The 27,344-nt window shown below is 33.7% G+C and overlaps 1 protein-coding gene across 1 annotated transcript in view; it reads left to right on the top strand.

Moving 5' to 3' along the window:
* The window catches only part of SLC39A10 (solute carrier family 39 member 10), a 52,444-nt gene that overhangs the window by 7,353 nt on the left and 17,747 nt on the right, over positions 1-27,344 (top strand). The window contains exons 2-7 of the mRNA XM_082658684.1: positions 3,768-4,792; positions 6,723-6,930; positions 19,146-19,315; positions 21,069-21,257; positions 25,208-25,328; positions 26,561-26,929. Of these exons, the coding sequence (XP_082514810.1) occupies positions 3,779-4,792; positions 6,723-6,930; positions 19,146-19,315; positions 21,069-21,257; positions 25,208-25,328; positions 26,561-26,929 (2,071 nt within the window). The 5' untranslated portion in view covers positions 3,768-3,778. The remainder of the gene's footprint in view (positions 1-3,767; positions 4,793-6,722; positions 6,931-19,145; positions 19,316-21,068; positions 21,258-25,207; positions 25,329-26,560; positions 26,930-27,344) is intronic.

Below are 27,344 nucleotides of genomic sequence, written 5' to 3'. Positions count from 1 at the left end.
TCTGAATAGTGATCTTTTATATGCATTGTTTATATATACACATTGCAAATATCTTTTAGTGTATAGCTTGTCATAAACTTTGTTTATTGTGTTCTTTATTATAGAGTAATACTTAAAGAATTTAGTATAATTAAATTAATCAAAATTTCCTTTTAAGGTTTGTGCTTTTTGCATCTTATCTAAAATTTAGTTTAATTAAATTATCTAAAATTTCCTTTTAAGGTTTGTGCTTTTTTTTGTCTTTCCTTAGCCTAAAGTCATGATAGTCTCCTATATTTTATTCTAGAAGTTAAGAATTTTTTTGTTTTTCACATTGGGTTTTTAATCCTCTTGGAATTGACATTTGTGTATGGTGTGAGGGAGAACTATTTTTTCACAATCAATATTACTGATTCTTTTGTTTTTTTTTTTTTTTGTGGTACGCGGGCCTCACTGTTGTGGCCTCTCCCGTTGCGGAGCACAGGCTCCGGATGCGCAGGCCCAGCGGCCGTGGCTCATGGGCCCAGCCACTCTGCGGCATGTGGGATCTTCCCGGACCGGGGCACGAACCCGTGTCCCCTGCATCGGCAGGCGGACTCTCAACCACTGCGCCACCAGGGAAGCCCCTATTGATTCTTTTTCTGAATTCTGTTGTTTCTTTGGTCTATCTGTATGGCCCTCTGCCAGTTCTGTTATTTTAGTTATATAACGTTATAAAAAGAAGTCTTTATCACCTTACTAGTTTTCTGAACTGTGTTGGTTGTCCTTGGGTTTTTGCTCATCCATATGAATTTTTAGATTAGCTTATGCAGTCTCATGAAAAGCAGACAGCTTCCGGGATTTTGATTGACACTGAATTAGATTTGCATATACACTTGGGAAGACTTTATATACCTTGTGCCATTTATTCCATCCATGTAGGTGGTGTCTCTCCAGTTTTTGCAAATAATGTCATATACATTTCTCCTTTTAATGGTCTTGTTCTATTTATTTCTAGGAGCCTGATAATTTTTGTTTATAATTACATTTTCTAATTGGTTTTCACTGGAGAAAATTTGATTTTTAAAAACTTTTAATTGAAGTACAGTATGTGTACAGAAAAGTACACAGAGTATGATAAGTACAATGAATTATCACAAAGTAAACATATTTGTGTAACCATTACTCAAGTAAAGAAAGAGAACATTACTACAATTTCCAGTCCCAGTTATTACCCTCTACCTTCCCTTCAAAAAATAATCATTGTCGTGGTTTAGTTTTGCCCATTTTAAATTTTATATAAATAGAATTTTGCTCTATAGTTTATTTAGCATTTATCTTTGGCTCAGTCTCAATTTGTGAGATTCATCTGTGTTAATGTGTGAATCTGTGATTATATTTTCATTCCTGTGCAGTATTCCATTGTAAAATTATTGTTTTGTTTATCCATTCTACTGTTGATGGACATTTGGCCTTTTTCCTGTTTTGAGCTATGATGAATAATAGTTATGTGAACTTTCATGTTCATTCATGTCTTTTTGTGTCTCTGTACATGTATTTCTGCATATATCCAGGACTAGAATTGCTATGTGGGTGGATATGCTTATGTTCAACTTCTGGCAGATCCTGCCAAATAGTTTTCCATAAGATACCAATTTGCAGTCCCACCAGCAGTATATGCAGGTTCCAGTTGATCCATATTCTTGCCTACATCTTTTATACTTTACTCATTCTGGTGGGTATATAGTGGTATCTATCTACTTGTGATTTTAATTTATAATTCTCTGATGACTATTGAGGTTGAGAATCCTTTCATATGCTTCTTAGTAATTTGGCTGTCCTCTTATGAAGTGCCCGTTCAAATTTCCCATTTTTCCATTGAGTTGTCTCATAATTTTCATATTGATTTGTAGAAATTCCTTATATATTGACTAGTAACATTGCCATAATTTTCTTCCAGTCTGTTGTTGCCTTTTTAGTCTCTTAATGATATCTCTTGTTGAATAGAAATTTCTTTATTTTAATGTAGTGTACTTGATCAGTCTTTCCTTCATAATGCACATTATGTCCTATCTTGAAGGTCTTGAAGCTAGTCTCCCAAATAAATCTTCTAGATCTATACTTTCCAGTACAGTAGCCAGTAGCCACATGTGGCTGTTGAAATGTGGCTAGTCTGAATTAAGATGTCTGTAAGTATAAAATACATGCCAGATTTCAAAGACATAGTATAAAAAAGAATGTAAAAATTTCATTAATAATTTTTATACTGATTACATGTTGAAATGATAATATTTTGGATATAGTGGGTTATATAAAGTATAGGATGACAATGACTTTGACCTGTTTATTCTAGAAAACTTTAATATTGCATGAATGACTCACATCATATTTCCATATTCTAGAAGCATGCTGTCCAGTAGAACTTTCTGTGATGATTGACATGTTCTTTGTCTACACTGTTCAGTATGGTAGCCATGAGCTACATGTGACTATTGAGCATTTAAAATGTAACTAGGTGACTGAGAAACAGTTGTTGTTTTGGGGGCTTTTCTTTTGGGCCGTGCCGCGCAGCTTTTGGGTTCTTAGTTCCCCAAACAGGGATTGAACCTGGGCCACCAAAGTGAATGCACCAAGTCCTAACCACTGGACTGCCAGGGAACTCCCAAGAAGCTGAATTTTTAATTAAATTGTTAGTTTAAATTTAAGTAGCTGCACTTGACAAGTGGCTACCATATTGTGCAGCACAGTTTTGGACCCTGTTTTACTTTAAAATTTACTGTTTTAGATTTACATTTACAATCCATCTATAATTGATATTTACATATGGTGTGAGGTAGGGGTCAAGTTTAATTTATTTTTCTTCTATATCGAAATCTAGTTGACCAAGCACCAAGGAAAAGAGAATTTTTCCTATTTTTAGACTATGTTATTTATTTATTTGTTCTTACACCAGATACCCACAGTCTGTAGTAACTGGTAGATAGAGTGTCTTGTCCATTTTTGGCCCTTGGTTTCCATGTAAACATTAAAAATACCTCATCAATTTTCATAAAATTATCTCTGGGATTTTGATTGGGATTACATTGGATCTATGTCTCATCCAATCTTGAACATGATAAAGCCATCCATTTATATAGGTCCTTCATTTCTCTCAATAATATGTGATCTTTTTTTATGAAAAGGTCTTGCACATCTTTTGTTAGATTTATTTCTAGTTATTTGCTACTGTAAATGGTAAACTTTTTCTAATTTCATTTTCTAATTATTGCTGGTGTAGAGAAATACAATTGATTTTAGGTTATTGTCCTTAAATCCAGCAACTGTGCTAAATTAACTTATTAATCCTCATAGATTCTTTTGGACTTTCTGCATACCCAATCCTGCCATTTGTGAATAATGACAGTTTCATTTCTTTCTGATTCTTACATATCTTATCACACATTTCATCTTACTGCCTTATTGCACTGACCAGGACCTCAAGAACAGAGTTGGGTAAACTTTTTTGTAAAGGACCATATAGGAAGGAACCAACATTTACTGTATAAATGTGTATAAAGTATTGTGCTTAAAGGGAGTCAGAGTAGTCTTGCAGATGAGTTTTAAGCAAATTTGTATTAATTTGAAGGGCTGTACACTATTTTGATAAAAGGGGCCATTTTTTATAGGAGCTTGAAGAAGGAAAGAATGATTCATAGGCATGAAAAAAATGGGGTAAAACAATTTGCCTAGTGAATTGGCAACTGCTGGTAAGTTTGTTTATTTTGAGTGTGCATAAGTATAAACTAATGCTTGTTTCTCTTTCCCTTTAGGAAAAATAGAAATGAAGGTACATATGCACACAAAATTTTGCCTCATTTGTTTGCTGACATTTATTTTCCATCATTGCAACCATTGCCATGAAGAACATGACCATGGTTCTGAAGAGCATCACAGACACCATCGTGGAATGACAGAATCGGAGTCGAGCAAATTTTCAGTGCTGGATGCTGAAAATGAAAAAAAATATTATATTGAAAAACTTTTTGATCGTTATGGTGAAAATGGAAGATTATCCTTTTTTGGTCTGGAGAAACTTTTAACAAACTTGGGCCTTGGAGAGATAAAAGTAGTTGAGATTAATCATGAGGATCTTGGCCACGATCATGTTTCTCACTTAGATATTTTGGCAGTTCAAGAGGGAAAGCATTTTCACTCACATAACCACCAGCATTCCCATAGTCATTTAAATTCAGAAAATCAAACTGTGACCAGTGTATCAACAAAAAGAAGCCATAAGTGTGATCCAGAGAAAGAGACAATTGAAGTGTCTGTCAAATCTGATGATAAACATATGCATGACCGTAATCATCGCTTATGTCATCACCATTGTTTGCGTCATCACCTTGATCATAACACTACTCGCCATTTTCCTAATGATTCCATTATTCACAGTGAGCATGGGGAGCCTAGCCATGAACCTTCTACAGAGACCAATAAAACACAGGAACAATCTGAAAGTAAGCTACTGAAAGGAAAGAAGAAGAGAAAAGGGAAGAAAAGTAATGAAAATTCTGAGGTTATTACACCAGGTTTTCCCCCTAACCATGATCAGGGTGAACAGTACGAGCATAATCGGGTCCACAAACCTGATCGTGTACATAACCCAGGTCATTTTCATGTACGTCTTCCAGAACATAATGGTCATGATCCTGGTCACGGACACCAAGATCTTGATCCTGATAACGAAGGTGAACTTCGACATACTAGAAAGCGAGAAGCACCACATGTTAAAAAAAGTGCAATTTATGCAGCTGCTAGTCACAAAGATCATAACGAAGATGACCGGCAACATGAGGTAAGCAGAACAAGATGGTTGCTCCGTAATTCTCAGATGATTGTGGAGCATTCTTAGGTAAAAAGAGAAGTAACAGAGGAATAGTCAACCATATTCAAACTTATTTCCAGTTACAAAATACATTAAGGAATCAAAATCAGATTAAAGATTTTTAGCTGCATTTTCACTTGCATTGTTCGTTCTCAAATTTGGGTTCCTTCAATTCCTAAATGTTTAAAGGTTGTTAGAAAATATATTCCTTATTTTTGTTCCTTATTTTACTCTCTTGCTTAAGACTTGTTTTGACTCCCCAAATTAGTTTACATGTTGTTACTGTTAGCTGGTTTCTAGATATTTGAAAATTGAAGACTTTTTTTTTGTTCAAACTGTTTTCTTGGGAAGTTCCTAGACAGTTTTTTTTCATAATTGTTAACTTATTAACTATGGAGTGGTTCCCAGTTATTGATCTAGCTACGAAGTCAGGTACTTTGCACATGTGGTAGGTTTGTTTTCTCTGTCACTTTATCATAGGACCTACTTGCTCATATTAGTCTTTTCTTATGCTTTCAACAGATGTACAATGAATGCAAAAAGATATAATAATGGGAAACTCCAATAGTAATGGGATGGTTTTGTTTTTCTTTTAAATTTTCATGCTTTTTTGAATTCTTTCACATTTGATGGTTCCTTCTTGATTTTTAAAAAAACTATTCACCTTAAAAACATTTTTGTTTCATTAAAAGTGTATCAACACCCTTACGTATTCTTATATTTAGCCCTCATTAAAGTTTAAAAAAATTGTTGAATTTGTTTATTGTTCGGATGTAGAAAAAGCAGCACCATCTAATGTGGAAAATGACCTCAACCTTTGTTGTTTCTGTCTCTTATTATGGAAGTGTGTTTTATATCTAAGTAAATATCTTTGTTTATTTACTGGACAAATCATTAGATATTTGGTTTTTAGCAAATTTTAAAATCTTAGTGTACTTTTAAAGAAATATATTAATTTGTTACTATGGGTAATATCCTAGAACCTTGTTGATAATAACTAGACATTATCAGTAATGTTTACTTTTTGTATTCTACTTGTGGGGTCTGGATCATCAGACTTGTTATTTTGTATCCTCATAGGCCTGATGCATACTGAGGATTTTTTCAAGATTTCTGGAAATATTCTATGCATTGGATAGGGTAGTAGTATCTCATGTAAAGGCCTGAAAAAAATCATTTTTTTTGTTTGTATGTTTTGATTCTGTTTTTTGTACCATAGATAAAATAAGCAAGCATGCAACCAGAGTGCATGTGTATGAAAAAGAGGTAGTGCCATGTCCTTTGCCTCAATTTTATGTATTTGTTTTTACTATATGATGGGTCCAGAATTTTTTGTTACTTGTTTTCTTCTTTGTTTTGTTATATTTTGTACTTAAAGTACCAGTGCATAAAGCTGCCTTTTTTTAATCCTCCAGTTTTAGCATTGGGATAGAATTCCCCTATATGATATTCTTTTGGGGTACCTTAGTGAACATGTCTATATCCTTGTATATTTTAATATAAAGTTGTTAAAGAACTCTTAACTGTTTAACACTGTTTCACAAATAAGAATCTTGAGCGATTGATGATTGCACTTTGACTAGGGAAGTGATTTTTTTCCTCACCCCTTAAGGATCTTGGGAATATAGTTCTAAGTCATTCTTATTGATGGCAGAAAGTCATCATCTTTTATATGTTGCAGTGGAAAATGGTTCAAATCTATTAAAAGTTTTGGATAATCAAGTTGAATGTATTCCTATCATAAATTCCTGTCAAAAATCATTCTTTGTAATAGGTATCTATATATTGCAGATTATTTTCAAATAATATTTAGAATATATTTTACTATATAATATTTTATTTTTCTGCATAATCTTCTTAAAGTACTCTTACTTAATTTGTTTTATCAATTTCCTTGCAGTGTTTGAACGTCACTCAGTTGTTAAAATACTATGGTCATCGGGCCAATTCTCCAATCTCACCTGATCTATTTACGTACCTTTGCCCTGCTTTGTTATATCAAATCGACAGCAGACTTTGTATTGAGCATTTTGACAGACTTTTAGTTGAAGATTTAAATAAAGATAAAAATCTGGTTCCTGAAGATAAGGCAAATATAGGGGCATCAGGTAAGAAAGATTTAAGTTCTTTCTCCTCAAAAAAGTCTCTGTACTTATTTTTTTTTTAATGTAATTGAATGAGGAAGTAATTCCAAATGATTGCTTTCCTTTTGGTGACTTTCAGTATGTTTTAATCATGTTTAGTTATGTGTGTTTAGAAAAGATTGGGGGGAGACAAGGAGGCACAATACAGTTTACAAATGTCTTCTGACACTACAGAGGAATGTTTTGCTATGGACAGAGAACTAATAGATTAGAAAGGAAATACAGGTTTATCATAAATAGATTCTTCTTGATGGGCAAATGTTAATAAGGGGACCCCTAATTAAAGTTATATGATGTTATAATTACTTAACATTTAGCAGGGTGAGGGGCTCTAATGAAAATATTATTAAGTTCCTGAGGAAGTAAAAAGGGAAGCCAGTGTGGTAAAACTCTAGGAATGTCTCAGAAATGCCAGTGATTGGCACATGAACTTCATCATGGGCACTTCTAGAGAGTAAAACCAAACGGGTAAAACCAAAACTATTTTTAAACTTCTCTCTAGGCTCTTTTTCATCATATCCAGTTGGCTAGATTGCTCCACCTTGATGTTTACAGATACCTCCCATCTAATATTTCTGGAACTTCTACTCCACAGGAAGTTCGTACCTCTTATAGAATCCCAAATGCCATTCCAATTCATTCTTTTGATAAAATCTGAAAATCTTTGATTTTTTTCCCTCTTATGGTTTTAATTTTCATTTCCTATTTCCCCTTGTATAATCAGTTGTCAAGTCCAGTTGAGTCTTAAATATCTTCCAACTGTATCCACTCTGTCATAACTTTAGTTCAGATCCTCCTTGGTTCTTTCCTGAATTGTTGAAATGCCTTCATAACCTTCCCTGCCTGTGTTTTTGTCCCCTTTGTAGGTCATGCTTAGCATTTAAGCTAGATTTATCTTTCTAAAATGCAAAGGAGATACTCTGACATGGATTTTTCTTTTTAGTGATAGCTGGCATTTATTTAATACATATGTTTTCCTTTTATTTATTAACAAACATGTATTGCAGGCACTGTTCTAAACTCAGTTAATTTACTCCTCACAACAGTCTTATGAGGTGGAGAATGTTACCCTAATAACTTTCCCAGGGTCTCAGAACTAGTGAGTGATAGTGGTCAGATTCAGTCCTGGGAAGTTTAACCATTTTGATATCCATGTTCTAAGTGTTTTACATGCTTTTTTTTTTCTTTTTAGTAAATTTTAATAATAATTATTGAATTATTATGTGAGGGAGCTATTGTATGATTCTTGTTTTTACAGATAAGGAAGCTGAGGTACAGAAAAGTTTAGTAACTTGCCCACAATTCCCAGACCTAGATAAAACCCACCAAGTCTGAGGTTTGTCTGATAAATGTTCTGGGCAATCACTGTGCTATTATTTTCCAAATTTAGCTAATTCTGGTATCACCTTTATGATTTTTGCCACATATTGTTACACTAATATTTTTCATTAGATCTCTATATTTTTCTACATTTTTTGTATTGTAAGCAGTAATAGCTATGAGAACATGGATTTGATATGATGTGCTAGTTATACTTTTTTCCTCATATATTTTAGAATACTGCATTATGCTATGTTGTTCAAAGTTCAGAGTGTTGTTTTTTTTTCTCCCAATCATGCTTTCCAGAATATGATCCATGCCTACCTACCTTTCCATCTTTATCCTCCACCATTCGTTTCTTCCCTCTTAGCTCTAATCATAACAAACTCATGGTAATAGATTATGCTGGTTTACCTTCATGCCTCTGTGCCTTTTCACATTGTAAACCTCTCTACTTGGCTGACTACTATGATTCCTCAAAGATTCAGCTCAAGGATTAGTCTCTCTGGGATAACTTAGTGACCATCCTAGGCTTAATTAAGTCCCCTACCTTGATACTCTCTGGATATTTCCATCATGGTACAGAGTTCATAATTGGATTAGTTACGTTTTTGTTTGACTTTAGTTGCTTAAAGGAAGTGATTGGGTCTTTCATCTCAGCATCCCTAGTGCCTAAGATAAAGGGTACTTTGGACAAAAAGTAAGCACTCATATATTGATTAAATGAATAAATTGCTTAATATTAGTCTATAAACTTTCAGTTCTAACCTAGGAAGAACACTTGTAAGCCAGCCTAGTGTACTTTGATAATACAGTGTTCTCACTCAGAGTGAGTTGTATTTCAGGAACTTCATCATTTGCAAAATCATGATGAATACAGTTCTGGTTGAAATGCCCAAGATATAGTGGTGGTATTACATAGTAATTAAAAAGTGACTAAATTGATGTGTATGAATATGAGCTGAAAACAGAATTCTGATAAAATAGATGAAAGATTGAAAGAGCAGCATTTAAAATTTTTTCATAGTGTAGCGATAAGGTAGACACGTTTAAGAATATCACATTCTAGTATGAGTTTTATATGATAGAGACATTCCTTGAAGCTTAAAAGAGTACACATAAAAAGAAATGCGCTCAATACATAACCAAGTCTCCTAGGTTCCTGCCTATTCTTGGTTAATTTCTTTGCAATAGGAAAATGACTTCAGAATAGGTAAATTAATCATAATAGCCTATATTTATTGGAACCTTACCATGTGCTATTTTAAACACTTTTACAAGAGTTATTTAATTTAATTTGTTACACCCATGAGATAGGCACTTTTATTTACTTCTCTTTGCTGAGGAAAGGAGGCTTTGAGAAGTTAAGTAACATGCCCAAGGTCACATAGCTGCCAGGCAGCAGAGCTGTGATAGGAACTAGAGTATTCTCCATCTAAAACCTGTAATGTAACCACTATGCTCTTCTCCTATGCTGTGCTCTACTGCTTCCTGCTGAAAAGGTTCTTAAGTGTGCTTTGCTAAAATGTAAATGACAGGGAGATAAGGAGGGTGTTAGTGACAGGGAGATAAGGAGAGTGTTAGTGATTTGACAGATAATGCAGATATAGACAGGAAACGGGTAGAGGTAAATATTGATATAAATAAGTATTACTATAAGTGTAGATTAGTCATTAAAAAAAAAAAAAGAAAACAACCTGAGAATAGTCTTCTAGTTAGACAAGCTGGGTTCAGTCTGTTAAGATCTGGAAAGGCAGAGAAAAGTGATTTCACATGCTAGACTTGAATAATGATCTTTGGATAGGCAAAATATGTCCTCTTTGTGGCTTCATGCTCATTGATCTTTGTAGATGAGTAAACACCTTGAGAGCCACAGTCTCTCTCAGGTGCTTATAAATTCTCCCTGGCAGGAATAAAAGGGGAAGCTAGGTCTAAGATTATTTAACTTAATAAAAAATAAAATACATTTGTTCTTTGCGGGGAAAAATGGAGACTGACAAGATTGTGGCATCTGGAGTTAAAACTAATAGCCTTTTTTGTTTTTATGGTTTCTTAAAAAAACTCTAGTTCTTTGTTTTCTCATCAGCTGTGGGTTATGACTTAGAGTTGTCTATGTTGTAATATTGACATAATCTATATATTTTCACAAGGCTGTTGACAGATGCTTGACTATAGTAATGTTGAAAATTACATTTATTAAATATGAAAAGCCTTAGAGGAAATTGTACTTGCTTTGAAAACGAATACTTTACTAATAGTGAATATTGATTAGTTGTTTGCAGGTGGTTATTAACATTCTCAGAAATGAAGCTTGAATTAATTATGTCCTGATAGATGTTAATAATTGTTAGAGAGAATGCTCTGCTAGTAATTATTTTCAGTGACTGCTGCACCATTAAACAAGGTTAACTTGTTCTGTATAAATCTCCCATAGTGACACAGCTACTACCTCATTAACTATTCAGAGACTGCTGTAAACCAAATTCTATATATACTGTGTATGGTAGGAATCGTTTGTTTCACAAGATTGGCTCATTTAGTCATAGAGTTGACCCTAGCTTAATTATCAAGGGGAGTTGTGAATAAGCCGCTCAGCATTTTCTGCCAATTAAAATGCTGAAACAGTGTAGAAAACTGCCATCTTGCACATGCTTTGAACCAAGTTAATTAGAAAGTTTCCACAGATGAGCGCTTCTTTTTAAAAGAATGCATTTTCTCTCTAGATAATGAGAAAGGGAGTTGGTGAATAACTAAGCTTGAAGACCTTTAACGTTTTAAGAGACCTAATTTGCAGAATAAGTGAAGCTTATTTCAGACATTTAGCATTTTTTATTGCATATGGTATCTTGGGTACAAATAAAGAAAACATTTGCTAGTTGTACTTAATAGTTTGCATAGTGTTAGGTTGATATAAGTTTTATGAGATTCCTTTTATTGTTCATTGTTTATCGTTGTTATTTTGCTTTTTTATGGCTTTATACCAAATTGTGATCGAAAAAACACAATACTTTGGTCGAAAATCAGAAAAATTTTATTACCTGAGTTGCCTTTTTTCTACACCTAAGAAATTATGATAGAGTTTATGTGAGCTTTAAATGTGTATGTTATTAATTCTAAAAATAAGTACATACTTAAATAGCATGGGAAGGTATTTCAGGTACAGTAAATTCAAAACAACTTTACTTCTCATAGTTCAAAGAAATCGTAATTTTCCTTGAAGAAAATTTAAGTTAGGAGAATGACTACTCCTTAAATTTTTAGTGCTAGAAAGCTAAAATTACTGTTAAAAATTAATAAGCCAGTATAAGAAAACGTATCTAATAACATACACTTATGGAATAATAGGGCTGTTTTGCTAATGAAACAGTTGTGATGGAATAGTTGTAATCTATACAAAATATCTAGAAAATTTCTGATTTATCTGAAATGATATTTCTTCTTATTTTTATGTTTAATTATACTTATTTTTCTTGTAAATCCTCTTTTATGTGAAGCCATCTCCCTGGGGGTAAATACATAAGTGGTAAATAAATCACTTGGCCAAGAATTCTCTGAAAATACTTTGAGTTACTGGAGAAAACGGTGGATTCAGGAAGGACTTTGGGTTTGGTTTTTTTTTTTTTTTTTTTGCAGTACCCGGGCCTCTCACTGTTGTGGCCTCTCCTGTTGTGGAGCACAGGCTCCGGACATGCAGGCTCAGCAGCCATGGCTCATGGGCCCAGCCACTCCGCGGCATGTGGGATCTTCCCAGACTGGGGCACGAACCCGTGTCCCCTGCATCGGCAGGCGGACTCTCAACCACTGTGCCACCAGGGAAGCCCGGGTTTAGTTTTGACTTTGCCATTTTAGCTAGCTGTTTAACTATTTTTTATTATGGTAAAATATATATAACATAAAGTTTGCTGTCTTAACCATTGAAGTGTACAAATTAGTGGCATTTATTACATTCACAATGTTGTGCAACCATCACACTACTTGTAAAACTTTTTTTACCCACCACCCCAGATAGAAACTGTGTAACCATTAAGCAATAGCTCATTTCCCCCCTACCCCCAGCCCCTGGTAACCTCTAATCTTTTTGTCTCTATGAATTTGACTATTCTAGATAGTTAATATAAGTGGAATCATACAATGTTTGTCTTTTCTGTCTCTTCTTTATTTTGAAATACTCAGCATAATGTTTTTAAGGTTCACCTATGTTGTAGCATGTATCAAAACTTCATTTCTTTTTGTGGCTGAATACTAGTCCATTGCATGTATATACCACATTTCGTTAAACCATTCATTCATTGATGGACGCTTGGCTATTGTGAATAATGGTGTAATGAACAAGGCATACAAGTATCTGAGTTTCTGCTTTCAGTTCTTTGGGGTATAGACTTAGGAGTGGAATTTCTGGGTCATACGGTGATTCTGTTTAGCTTTTTGAGGAACTACCAAATCTTTGCTACAGTGGCTGCACTATTTTATGTTCCCACTAGCAACGTAAGACGTTCCAGTTTCTCCACACCTTTGCCAACATGTGTTTTTCTTTTTTTCAAAGCCATCCTAGTAGGTGTGAAGTGGTAATGTTTAGCATTTAACATCTCTTTGCCTAAATATACAAATACAAATCTCTAAAGTAAAAGGACATTGGACACATTGGGGTCTGCTAAATTGTGTTCTTCAGGATACTGGCTCATTGTGCTATATTAATAGGTTCCATGATCAAGTAAGTTAGAAAAATACTGCATATTATTTCCCCCTTGCAGAAATTCACATTGCTCATTAAACTGTTAGAGGCTCTGAGGGAACTTGTTTAATCCAGAATTACCAAGTCTTTTTGATTATTAAAATTCTCTCCTCACTCCCCTTGGAATGCCACCTATCTCATAGAATTAGATGAGCAGTTTGAGAAATGCTACTGTAGATTATTAAAGTTCTTTCTAGCTATACAGTATGACAATAGCTAGTATGTTGCCAGTTCAAATAGCTACAAGTAAGCAAGGAATTTAAAAAATTCTTCATAAAGAGGCAGAATAATTGGCCTCTTTGAAAATTTTTTTTTTTTTTTTTTGTGGTACACGGGCTGGTCACTGTTGTGGCCTCTCCCGTTGTGGAGCACAGGCTCCGGATGCACAGGCTCAGCGGCCATGGCTCACGGGCCCAGCCGCTCCACGGCATGTGGGATCTTCCCGGACCGGGGCACGAACCCGTGTCCCCTGCATTGGCAGGCGGACTCCCAACCACTGCACCACCAGGGAAACCCTGAAAATATTTTTTATAATTTCCAACTTTGTCGATCAAGGCAGCATATTCACAGAGGAGTAATTAAACTCAATATATTATAATAGTCTCAGTTGTGCTCTCTATATTTTATGTATAAAAAATGTTACTGGAGGTTATAGGATCCTTTTTAGTTCTAGAATTTATTTTCTAAAATCAATTTGAAAAATCTTTCGAAGGTAGCAAGCATATTATATATATTTCCTCTAGTTGGAAGAATGAGAAAACTCTTTTCATAGAATATCCTTGGGAGTGTTCTTTTCTCTTCAACTTTTTGGAAGAGTTTGAGAAAGATCGGTATAAGTTCTTCTTTGTATGTTTGGTAAAATTTGCCTGTGAAGCCGTCTGGTCCTGGACTTTTGTGGGAGTTTTTAAATTGCAGATTCTATTTCAGTTCTAGTAATCAGTCTGTTCAAATTATCTGTTTCTTCTTGATTCAATTTTGGTGGGCTGTATTTTTCTAGAAACTTGTCCGTTTCTTCTGGGTTGTCAAATTTGTTGTCATGTAATTGTTCATAGTGTTCCCTTACAGTTTTTTTGTATTTCTGCAGTATCAGTTGTTATGTTTTTTTGTATTTCTGCAGTATCAGTTGTTATGTTTCCTTTTTCATTTCTTATTTTGTTTGAGTTGTCTTTCTTTTCTTCTTGGTGAGCTTGGCCAGTGGTTTGTCCATCTTGTTTATCCTTTCAAAGAGCCAGCCCTTGGTTTTATTGACTTTTTCTCTTGTTTTTTTAATCTCTATTTTATTTATTTTCTTTCTGATCTTTATTATTTCTTTCCTTCTGCTGACTTTAGGTTTTGTTTGTTCTTCTTTTTCTAATTCTTTTAAGTGGTAGGGTAGGTTGTTTATTTGAGAGTTTTCTTGAGGAAGGCCTGTATTGCTATTAATATCCCTCTTTTGCTGCATTCCGTAGATTTTGTATGGTGATGTTTTCATTGTCATTTATCTCAGGATATTTTTTAATTTTCTCTTTGATTTCATCATTAACCCATTGGTTTTTTAGTAGCATGTTGTTTAGTCTCCATGTAATCGTTTTTTTCTCATTTCTTTTTCTGTGGTTAATTTCTGGTTTCATGCCATTGTGGTCAGAAAAGATGCTTGGGATAATTTCTGTACTCTTAAATTTGTTGAGGCTTGTTTTGTGCCCTAGTATGTGGTCAGTCCTAGAGAATGTGCCATGTGCTCTTGAAAAGAATGTGTATTCTGGGTTTTTTGGATGTAATGTCCTGAAAATATCAAGTCTAACTGCTCTATCGTATCATTTAGTATTTCTGTTGCTCTATTGATTCTCTGTCTGGAAGATCTGTTTATTGATGTGAGTGGGGTTTTAAAGTATCCTACTATTGTTGTATTCCTGTCAGTTTCTCCTTTTATGTCTGTTAGTATTTGTTTTATTTATGTGGGTGCTCCTATATTAGGTGCATATATGTTGATGAGTGTAAAATCCTTTTCTTGTATTGATCTTCTTGTATTATCATTATATAGTGTCCTCCTTTATCTTTCTTTATGATCTTTGTTTTAAAGTCTATTTTGTCTGATACAAGTATTGCAACCCCCGCTTTCTTGTCATTTCCATTTGCATGAAATATCTTTTGCTATTCCCTCACTTTCAATCTGTGTGTGTCCTTTGCACTAAAATGGGTCTCTTGTAGGCAGCATATTGTAGGCTCTTGTTTTTTTATCCATTCTGCCACTCTGTGTTTTTTGATTGGAGCATTTAATCCATTGATATTTAAGGTAATTATTGATAGATATGTATTTATTGCCATTTTAAGCCTTGTTTTCCTGTTGATCTTATATTTCTTTTTTGTCCCTTTCATTGTCTTTTTGTTTTTCTTTTTGTGACGTGATTATTTTCTTCTATATTATACTTATGTTCTCTCTTTTTTTGTTTGCTTTTTGTAAATCTATTATATGTTTTTGAAATAACCAGTTTCTTAACAATCATTTTATTGTATAACCAATAAAGAAAAAACATTTCTATTAAGTATTTTTTTAAAGTGTGAGTGTGTGTGTATGTATATATATATATATTAACTCATTTGGAGGGGCAGCTGTCCAGGCTCAATGTAATATCACTTCATTGAACAACTCCACATGGCATAATTCACATTGTATTCTAAGTAAATGACATTCACCCAAAAATACAGTGAGAATGGTGCTCTTGAAGTTGGCCAGTACTGTGACCTTGGGTTGATTCATGTAAGACTTTTGGCTTTGTGGGATTGTGATGTTTTCTTGTATTCTCGTGAGTTTCAGATGTCAGATAATCACAAGTACTAGTGATTTTCTAATCATAAAGTGGGCTTCTCTCTTTCAGACATTTCTTTTAGTTTACAGATTTGCTTTCTCAGGAGGATAATAAGGAGATACAATTACCAGCACTGATTCATGAGAAATTGTACCTGGGAGAGTGTAATATGTGACATATACCCATTTGTACACATATGAGCTCATATACCCTTTCACACAGACCTTCCCTCAGCTACATGTGTAAGCACTTGGCTGATTTAATTTGTTCAATCTGCCAGTGCTTGTTCTTCAGTTATACTGTATTTAGCTCACCTGTCAGCATACTGGCAAATTGATTTTCACTGAATTCCATTTTGGTTGATTTGTCATTTGGTAACTTGAGTTTTGACTAATTGACCAGAAGCCATTTGAGATTGTAAATCATGGTAGAACACTGCAAAATGTTTATGGCTTCATAGACTCTTGGACTTTTCTTCACATTCAAGATACCCTGAGCCAGAAGTTTATATGATGAGAATTTTATAAAGAAAATACTTGCTTAGAATAATGTTCATTTTTAGATATAATTTGTATGATTAGGGAACAGAATCACATTTTCTCTCAACTCTTTAATGATTAAACTTGGTAAATATGCTTATAAGAATATATGTTGGTATAATAGGGTCTTAAATTTCATAATCTAATAAGCACAAATTTAAAAATATGTTTGTAATGCTAATATTTTATTACTTTGCTAAATTGTATTGTATAATTTGTTAATCATCTCACATGTCTACTGCATCAAATTAATAGTGTTCCCTTATATTAAGATTTAGAAATTTTATATTTATTGCAAATGTCTTAATAGGAAAATCTGGAAGTGAATGCATATATATTCCCCAGTATAGAATATAATGTAACCCTAGGAAAAAGAATAAATCAAGTTAACAAGATTTACCCAACTAGATTTTGGCTAATACAGATTTTAATTTAGCAGCTTAATCTGGTTATATGAATTTTCTTGGACATTGGGACATAGAAATAAAATAAATACTTTTATTGGGTAATTTTGGTGAATATTCCAGTGCCTTTTTGGTGAATTCTGATTAATAAAAAATTCTAATAATTATGAAGAGTTAATTAAATTTGTTTATTTTGTCTAGTGTATTTGGGGTCTTGTCTGTAGTTTTGTCAATCCTCATCCATACATATTTACATTAGTGTGTATATACAGTTATTTTTTTCTACTTCAGAGTATCTTGGAATATGAATTGCTGGGTTTTCAGTATCTTTGTGCTGTTTTTCTTTAAGTTCTTGATTGAGGTTGCTTTTGGATTGGCTTTTTTTGAGATATATTGCTTCTAGATTGGATTATTGCCAAACTAAGGAAAAATATATTTGGGAAGGGAGAGTTGTATATTAATATATGAGACATTTTATTTTCAGGTTGATGTTTTCATTATTAGCCTTGGTGTTTCCCATTTAGTTATTGTCAGTACCTTTTGTCGCTCCCTTTTTAATTTTTTTCCCCACTAGTGTGATTGGAGCTAGAGAGCTGCAGTAGTTTTGACAAACCTTTTTTGGTTTAGTTGGCCAGTAGCTTTATTGGTTCTCTGCCTTCATGTATACCTATGGCCACTTTTTTCCAGCTTATTCCCTCAGGCTCTCCCACTCACTGATTTTATTGTTCCAGTCTGTATATGGGGCGCACACAAAGTAACCTGGTCATCATTATTAAGTCAATCTTTAAACCTTATTTGACCTTATATTTTTCTTTATGCAACAGGGTTTTTTACCTCAGTTCCCTGTGCCTGTAGTCGCATCCATAGTTCGGGGAATCTCCTTCTTATTCTTTGGGTCCACTAACCAAGTTGTTGGTTTTATAATGAATCTTTCTCTGACCTTGGTCCTTTGGGAGTTGAGTTCCTGTTCCTTTATTGCCCCCAAATCCTTAAAAAGGATTGCAGGCACTGTATTCAATCTCTGGCTGTATTTCAGTGTTTCTGGCCCTTTAGATTCCCAATGTTTCTATCATAGTAATTATCTGTTACATATAGTATAAACCACAGAGCTTCCATTAGTAGTAGATGACCTACTGTTTCTTTCTGAGCTAATTTAGCTAACAAGAATTAGCTGTAGTGTTAATGTTATTGGATACTGTGACTAAAATGTCCAATGAATAAACAGTTTTATTGATAAAGTTTAGCATTTAGCAGGTCAATTATAGTTTTATTTTTTTTACCTATCCTTACTTCTCTTTGTCTTTGAAAATTTTAAGTTATCTTGATGAAGAAATGCATTTTTCCATTATTCACTTATCACAAGACTTGACATAAAATCTTTCAGCAGATTTATAGTCCTTTTAGATTTGATTAGAAAAAAAATCATTTTAGATTAAAGATTTTCAAAATTATAACTCTTCAGTGAAATTTCCTATAGATAAATATTAAAATAAACAAATTTTAAACTTAAAACATTTCCATTTTATTTTAGGCCATTAATAGGAAGTAATTTCTCATTTTAAGTGAAGATGCCTCACCCCCTGAACTACTGGCATTTATTTCTGATAATCTTATCTGCTTATGAATAGCCTAGATAAAGAAATGTGCACAGAATTATTCCACCTGTTTCTCACAAGTCATATTGTGAAAACATTTCTCCTGTGTTCTGATCTGGTTAAAAATATATAGTGAAATTTAAAAAAGTAGTAAATTGTACAGAAAGCTGAATTGGAGGAAAGGGAGTTTGGAGCTGGGTATGGAAGAAAGATGATACCAAGGGAAATAGGACTGAATTATCCTTTGTAAAAATAAGAAATGAAATACAGTGAGGCTACCAGTAATAAGCTTTTTTTGTGTCTTATCTGAGTATATTTATATTTTGGGCTGATAAGTTTCTTAAACTTTGTTATTGGAAAGATTTCCATAGATTATGCTGCATTAGATACTTGGCTTCCTTTAATGCTCACGGGAGAGTTTTATAATTATAGTCTCTAAATAAACAGTTTAAGGCTGTACCTTTAGACATCGGTAAAATTTTATTTAAGTCTAGGTAGTGTAAGTGAACCACAGCCTTAAGTCATTTTCAGTTCCTGTTTCTAATAAGGTGGACCACTGAAGATAACTATTTATAACTTGGTCTTAGTTTAATTCTTTTTTTAAGCATTCAAGTTGGTTATATAGTTGTTTGTTTTGTTTGTTTTTAAACACAGTAGTGCCAAAATATAAAGTTTTCTTAAAAAGCATAGTCTAGGTAAGGTAATCAGTCTTCCATGACTCATTTATCCTATGTTTTTTCTTCTTTGGAGCTTTTTTGGTTTATATTGTCATACTAATGTTGACCATTACTTTCTTCCTACAGCGTGGATTTGTGGTATCATTTCTATCACTGTTATTAGCCTGCTTTCCTTGCTAGGAGTGATCTTGGTTCCCATCATTAACCAAGGATGCTTCAAATTTCTTCTCACATTCCTTGTTGCACTAGCTGTAGGAACAATGAGTGGAGATGCCCTTCTTCATCTACTGCCCCATGTAAGAAATCTTTTAAATCTTTTTAAGAAGTAAAAATATTTCAGCTAAAAGGATCCTTCATTTGCAAGCTGTAGCATACTAATCTAGTATTTCTGTTGTTTTATTTGCTTATAGGATGAAGTATTTTTTCCATTCGTACAGTTTTAAATTAAGCAATATTAAAATAGATTGAATCATTAGATTTTAAAACAACAACAAAAAACTGGTAGTGTCAGTTTTATCTTCACCTGTCACAGTGTATACATATCAAATCACCACAGTGTACACTTTAACTCTCTTACAATTTTATGTCAGTTATACCTCAGTAAAACTGAAATTTAAAAAATGCTCTATTAGCAGTTCTGAAAGTGAATACTTGGACATCAATGAGTGTTTTATCTTTTTATCTTTATGGTACATCAAGAAAGCCATTAGAAGAAACGTATAGGGTTTTATGATGATTGTACACATAGCCAGTGCTCCACAGGCATCCTTATTTGAGCAGGAATAGGCAGACATACTCAGTTAACAATTTTAGGCATTTAGCTCTTTACCCATGGGGCCATTTATCTTTTCACCTGGTGTGCCACTTGTGTTCTTCCATTTGGGAACACTTCTAATGATATGATCATAAGCCCACACTCCTAGTACCTTTACCTTGCTTATTAACCTTTAAAATCTGTCACCAGTTAAGAGTGTTTGAGCCAGTATTACTGTCTTTCCTTCAAATAAAAAAACAACAGGGCTTTTTTCATTTCCAAATGTAAAATTATAGGTTTGAATATTTTTTTATGTTCTCATCACCTCCCTTCAGGAGTATTTGGGAGACAGAATTGTATTTCTATGTTGTGTGCACCTCTTCTCGCCTTCTGCACTCGGGGTTGAGAATTCCAGGTCTAGTATCTAGAACAATGCATGGCATTGCCTTTAAAAAAAATTAATGTTAAGGCCGTGAATATGCATTTTTTGTTGTTGATTTATTATATATTATTTATTTATTTCTCCCTTATTGCAACCCTTTGCCTGCCCTTTCTACCAGCCACCAGGCATAGCAACAGTCTGTTTCAGAACTGGGCCTAATAAATTAGAACAGTTGAAGTGCGAACAATGTTTAAGTGCTATTTAACTTTTTTTTTTTCTTAAGAAGTGTTAATTAAATGAAGCTCTTACCTTTTGTAATGGTCATATCTTCTTTGAGAGGTTTAGAAACCTCTTCTGTTGACCACTAGCAAATAGGGAAGGAATACAAACAAATGTTACAAGGAGGGAAAATACTGAAGACCAGTTCTCTAACTCTTACATTCTCTTAAGATAAAGAATTAAAATACAGAAAATTAAACACATGTTTAAGTATATTCTTTTGCTCATGTTCAGCAGTATATGCAGACATAACATCTCATCACTTCTTTGAAATAATTTATAAAAGAAAAATATAATCAGCTTAAGAGAAGGTTAAATTACTGAATATTAAGGCATATATCTGGGACATGTTCACTTCAGTTTATGAAGGACCCACCATTACCTCTTATCTTACTGCTGGTTTGATTCTTTTACTGTAGGATGTATCTTAAACCTGATAGGCATTTGAGTTTTTGGTCTTTGTTTTAGAGTTACCATGAAATGTAGTACTTTCCAGGCCACTGAGGATAGCAAAATTAAATGGAAGACTACTTATATTCAATTGAGATAATAGGGGATATTTTTTCTGGAGATTATATTCTCAAAATAGCATTTAAATTACTTGTTTAGAAGTTTTTCTTATTCTTATTAACAGTCTCAGGGTGGACATGATCACAGTCATCAACATGCACATGGGCATGGACATTCTCATGGACACGAATCTAAGAAGTTTCTAGAAGAATATGATGCTGTATTGAAAGGACTTGTTGCTCTAGGAGGCATTTACTTACTATTTATCATTGAACATTGCATTAGAATGTTTAAGCACTACAAACAGCAAAGGGTAAGTGTTTTTTAATTGTTTATTTTATTTTCTGAGGTAAAACTCAAAAACCATTGTTTTTGGGCCTTATGTTTTTTCTTAATCATGGTGTTGGTGTGTATTAAATATCGTTTAATAGATTATCTTCAGAGGAAAAACTGACTTTGATCTTTGCCATTTTTTTGTCATTACGTTTGTTTTGGCATTTATAATCAAGATATAGGAGTCTCAGTTTCAGTTAATTTTGTGTTGCTTCTTATCTAATTGATTTAAATAGTCTGAAAAAAGTTATTGGCCAATTTATTCTTATTAAAAATGCAAAAATGTATAAATAGAAGCAAATCTCATTGGTCTTCATAGATAATATTTTCAAGTATAGGGGGCTTTCATTGCCATATCTTTTAATGAAAATGTTTTTGCACAACACATTTCTTTACCAGAAATGCCTTGCCAATGGTGTAAGCACTAGAGGTATGAAGAATTTAGATTCAGGGGGCTTTGTAGGAAGAAAATATAATGAAATGAAGGAAATGGTGATTCATCTCAAGAGTGACAAACACTTCAGAGATGATGCTTGGATTATTGAACTGTCTTTCATGTCACATTTATTAGAATAAGATAAATACCTAAAAGAATTTTTTTCCCCAAGAAAGTAAGTTCAGGTATTACCATTCACTGTGATTTACACTCCTCCCTGTTCACATTGGTTCACATCTGTCTCTAAGGCTCTGTCTTGAATACATCTCTCACTTAACATGTTTGTGATATTAATGCTGATTGTCTTCAGTATATTCTGTTTAAGTAAGGAAATCCAGAGGACACTTTTAGAAAGCTTTCCACAATAACGAGTTAGAAAATGTTTATATTTTGTTAGTTAACTACAAATATTCAGAAAAAAATTCTTCAAGAACACTGGATAGTCATTATCATAATATATACAGCCCACTCTTATGATAAAACTTTAATGCTGTTTTTATGGATATATTCTTGTTTGTGTATGTATGTGTTTTGTATATATCCCCTTGGGACAAAATATGGTATTCAGGGAGAGTGATTCTAGTTCTTGCCCAGCCACAAACTAGCTCTGAAACTATGACTCATTCATCATGATTACCAGTTGCTATCTAAATGCATGGGAAATAAATCCTACTTCTCATCTGTATTTTCATATCATATTCCAAGTAGTGTATTTAATTTTAATGGCCATATTTTAGTCAGGGCATCATATTTAATTGCTTCCAAAGGAGGGTTGATCAAGATGGTGCGCTCAGTGAAGTTTTATCTGAGGAATGCTCAAAGGAACTGGGAAGGATCAACTTAGAGAAACATGAAGGAGATCTAACAGCATTTGGTTTGGGAAGGGCCATGTGGAAGGTCATGTGGATAGGTGAAGAATTGACGGTGGTGGGAGGGATGCCAAGGTGAGATTGGCTGGAGGGAAATGAGTCAGTGAAGGAGATTAATTCAGAATAATTTAGAAGAGAGGTGCAGAGGGCTTGAATCATGGCATAAGGAATTGGAAAGAGAAGATGATTAAGAGAATTATTTAAATGAGGGGCTCAATAAGAAAACATTGATTAGATAAAGAATTTAAAGTCCATCTCTGTGAATACCAAATTTAGAACACAAATACAAATTGCAAAGTATATAAAGAAGTTTTGGAGTTACTGTGAAGCCCTAATTTTCTTCAATTGTGTGTACCTACTAACACTGAAGCAGCAAATATGAAGTATTGAATGTGTACAAAATATTAGGGACTGTGTAATTTACAGATAAGTATAAAATGTAGTGCTTCAAGAGATAGTCCTTCAAAATAAAGTGGTTTTATATTTTTTATAATTTAACCTTGATCTCATTTTGAACCTAGACTTACTGGCAAAATTAAACACATTTATTTTTATAAAGTAAAGTAATATAGAAGAATAGAGTCCCTAAAATATGGCAGGCTTTGGGAAATTTGAAATTGTGGGAAGTAAAAAACTGAAAGTAACACCATTTGCAGAGGGGTACTCTAAATGCAATAGTGAGGAATTCATCAAGTACATCAAAGAAAGGAGTCTAGGGAGATAAATAAGTACACCTCCTTTATAATAAATAGGACAATAAGTAACTAAGATGAAAAAGTATATAGCATTTTTTGAAGAAAGGGAATTAGTGATACTTGAAGAGAACAGACATTTGACCGTCTGTATAGAAGAATTGGAAGGAAGCTTTCAGAACATAAGTTAAATAATACACCAGATGCCGACTAGTTCAGCAAGTTGCGGCTTTGAGGGTAATGATTTGGCAAGTTTTTAGGAAAATGGACAATCAGAACCAAAGCAATTAAACAAAATCCCAGCTGATGTTTTCCTTTCTATGTCTGTCTCATTGACTTTTGTACTGTTGTTTGCTCCTCCTTCCTCTTTTTTTTTCTTCTTTAACTCATGTTAAAACTGCTGTTTCTTTTCTTCTCTTTAGGATGTCTCCATATTATTTTCTTTTGAACATTTTCTATTCCCCCAGTTTCTGTTTTCTATTGCTATGAAGCAGAACAACCCAAAAAATAGCTTGTAACAACTTATTAGTTCTTTTAATTTTGTCAGGAATTTAGGCAGGATTCAGCTGGGCAGTTCTTTTGCTCCACTTGACATCAGCTAGAGTGATTCACTCAAACTCTGCTAATCTGGGTTGGCTAGGGCAGTGCAGAGCTGGAAAGGTCCAAGAATGCCTCACTCTGTGTCTGCATCTTGGTACTCCTCCACATGGCATCTCTTCAGAGTCTAGACTGAGCTTCTTCATAGCATAGTGGCCAGACTCCCTGAGCGAAAGCAAAAGGTGCCAGTCTTCTTTCAGACTAGGCCAGAACTGGCACAGCATCACTTCTATTGTATTCTGTTGGTCAAAGCAAGTCAAAAGGCCTGCTAAAATTTAGGGGCAAGGAATAGACTCCACCTCCTTATGGGTGGAGAAGAATGCTTACACAGGGAGGGAAGAAATTGATGATGGACATCTTTGGAGACTCTGCTGCACATTCAACTAGCCACAAGAAGCCTACTTATGCAGCAGTTGGAAGACTTAAACATCTGAAACATAGCTCACAGCTTATAAGCAAAACCAACAAGGAAATGCTCTGCCAGTCAGTAAGGATCTTCCAGAGAACTTGATTTTTACTTTCATACTGTTCTAACATACTTGATTATTTGCTTTTTAAAATGAACATTGATTAAAAGTAGAAATTTAAGTTGGAAGAGTTGTTAGTGATAGACTGATGAGAAGAAACCAGACTATTAAGAGAGAATGTAGGAAAATCCAAACTTAAACAATGAATTACAATAATTAGGATTTATTAGTAGAGGACAGATTAAATGAGAGAAAACGTGTCTTGATTGCATAGCTGTTAAGTCAGTTACTGATAGGTCATTTTCATACATCACCTCATTTAATCCTTACAAGAATCTCATTTTCATATTATAGATGAGTATTTTTAGGTTTAATAAATTTAACAAACTTCTCTAAATCTCATAGAGGTAAACTGTAAATTTAGGATTTTAAGTCAAGCTTGACTCTGTCTATTACGTCACATATGGGGAAAAGTGAGATTGTGTTAAACACAGAATGAAATTGAAAGGATTAAGCTTTTGTTTTTTGGAACTTCCCATTCCCACACACTATTAAATGAGAGCGATATTACATATATTTCGCACATTTCATTCAGGTTGCATATAATAATACAGTACTATGTACCCTGTTCTTAACTTGAAAGTATGTGAATTGGACCTTTTAGTCGAGTATTCGAAAAAAAATAGCATGCAAATTTAGTTGGATTTTTCATCTGGTAGACCCTTTGATTAACTTCTAAAAAATTTTTCTCACTCCTTTTCTAAATAATTTATAAAATTACCACCATTTATCCCCATAGATGTTAACAAGTGAATACTGTTGCTAATTGTGGCTGTAGATTCAATGCTAACACCAGATGTTTTTTTCAGGGGAAACAGAAATGGTTTATGAAGCAAAACACAGAAGAATCAGCTATTGGAAGGAAGCTTTCAGATCATAAGTTAAATAATACACCAGATGCTGACTGGCTTCAGCTCAAGCCTCTTGCCGGTAGACAATAGTTCTGACTAAAGAGAAACCTTTAAAAATTGAAACATTGCTTCTAAACTGTGCCTGAGTTGTTTGAAATTTCTTGTCTTTGTTGCTTCTCTAATACTAGTTTCTTTTATTTCCTTACATGTATCTTAACTGATTTTGTTAGTGTTTTTGTTATTTTCAGTGTTACTTATACTGGAATGTGGGACCAATTAATTATATTACAGGGCAAGGAACACGTTGCACTTTTTACTTTACAGAAGAAAAAAATGAAATAAACAGAACGGCTTTGGATTAGTGTTTTATTTCTTGGTAATGCAAAAATCTCCATGCCCTCCATATGTGATTGTTTTCATGTGAGAAAAGGAGAATTGGTCTTTGTACTTAAAGGAGAGTGGTCCCTGTACTTAAAATCTCTGGTCATCCATTCATCTACTGTGTTTCATGATAGATGTAATGAGGTAGCTTACAATTTTCAGGGAAATAATATTTAAACATAATTTTTCTCCTTTGTGAACTTGTGTTTCCCCTGAGTGTACTAAGGATTTTCTGTAGAAAAGGGAGAGCCTAGATGCTAACTGTAGACTCTGCCCCAAAATACAATTTGGAAAGCATTAGAATCTTTGTCACATAATAAATAGCTTTTGTAAACTAGGTGAGAGGACAACCTTAACTAAAAAAAGAAAAAAGTATCAGTGTTATCACTTGTATGGGTTTTTGAGCTTCATTCTAGTAATGATCTAGAATTGATCTTGGTCAGATAGGTAGAGCACTAGAGGATGCAAGTGATTTAAATTTTGTCTTTGTTTTCTAAATGATAAGAGAAGGTTAGAGTGGGTAAACTTTGTTCTCTGAAAAATTACGGGCATATTTTGTTACCCTGTGAATGCTACAGTAACTTTCCACCCTTTTATTTTCATCAACTGTTGATGATGTGCGCCTTAAGTTTCACAATATCTTCATGCATGCCAATTTATGTCCTCACTTCACCTGCTAGTTCAGTTCCCTTCCATTTACTTCATCTGGTTCATCTTTTGGACTCTCAAAACCCCAGTTTGTTTTGTGTTTGTGCACATGTGTATTTACTTATTTATTAGTTTGATTTGTTTTTTTATATTATTTAGGAATTTTAAAGACATTCACTTAGTAAATGTTCATTACACTGCTATTTTGCCTGGGTTTAAATTAAGCAAATATGCATTCATTTACTTGCTGATAAAGCATATCCTTTGCCATTATAAATATAGGAACTGATGACTCGGTTGTTTCTGAAGATCGACTTAATGAAACTGAACTGACAGATTTAGAAGGCCAACAAGAATCCCCTCCTAAAAATTATCTTTGTATAGAAGAGGAGAAAATCATGGCCCATTCTCAAAGTGATGGATTACATGCCATTCATGAGCATGATCTCCATGCTGCTGCACATAACCACCATGACGAGAGTAAAACTGTGCTGAGGAAGCATAATCATCAGTGGCACCACAAACATTCTCATCATTCACACGGTCCCTGTCATTCCGGATCAGATCTGAAAGAAACAGGAATAGCTAATATCGCTTGGATGGTGATCATGGGGGATGGCATCCACAACTTCAGTGATGGGTTAGCAATTGGTAAGTAGGCTTGAAACTTGGGTTATAATTTGTTATTCTTTAAGACCATTTTCCTTCTTCCACTGTTTTAGTACTGTCTTGGAGCTTAACAAATATATTATTATATATTATTCCATCATTTGGCTTTTCCAAAGGCTATGTTAGTGTTTTTGATAAGTTTACTTGGGGGCATAAAGGTATAATTTCAGTGGGTTTTTCTTTGAACATATAAACAAATTCCACAGTGTACTTCTTTGATACCTTGATTTCTTACTGAAGGCATAGTTACCATATTGAAGAAGCTACCTTAACATATTTTCAATACATTTATATGTCTGATTGAGAACAAATGAATTTCAATCTTGGGTTTAAAAATTCTTTTACATTTGAAAAAGTGAAGAAAAATTTTACAATAGTAAAAATCCATTATATCATA

This window comes from Grampus griseus (assembly GCF_964374135.1).
Source record: "Grampus griseus genome assembly, chromosome: 7".
Lineage (NCBI taxonomy): Eukaryota > Metazoa > Chordata > Mammalia > Artiodactyla > Delphinidae > Grampus > Grampus griseus.
This window is presented reverse-complemented; position numbering and strand designations above follow the sequence as displayed.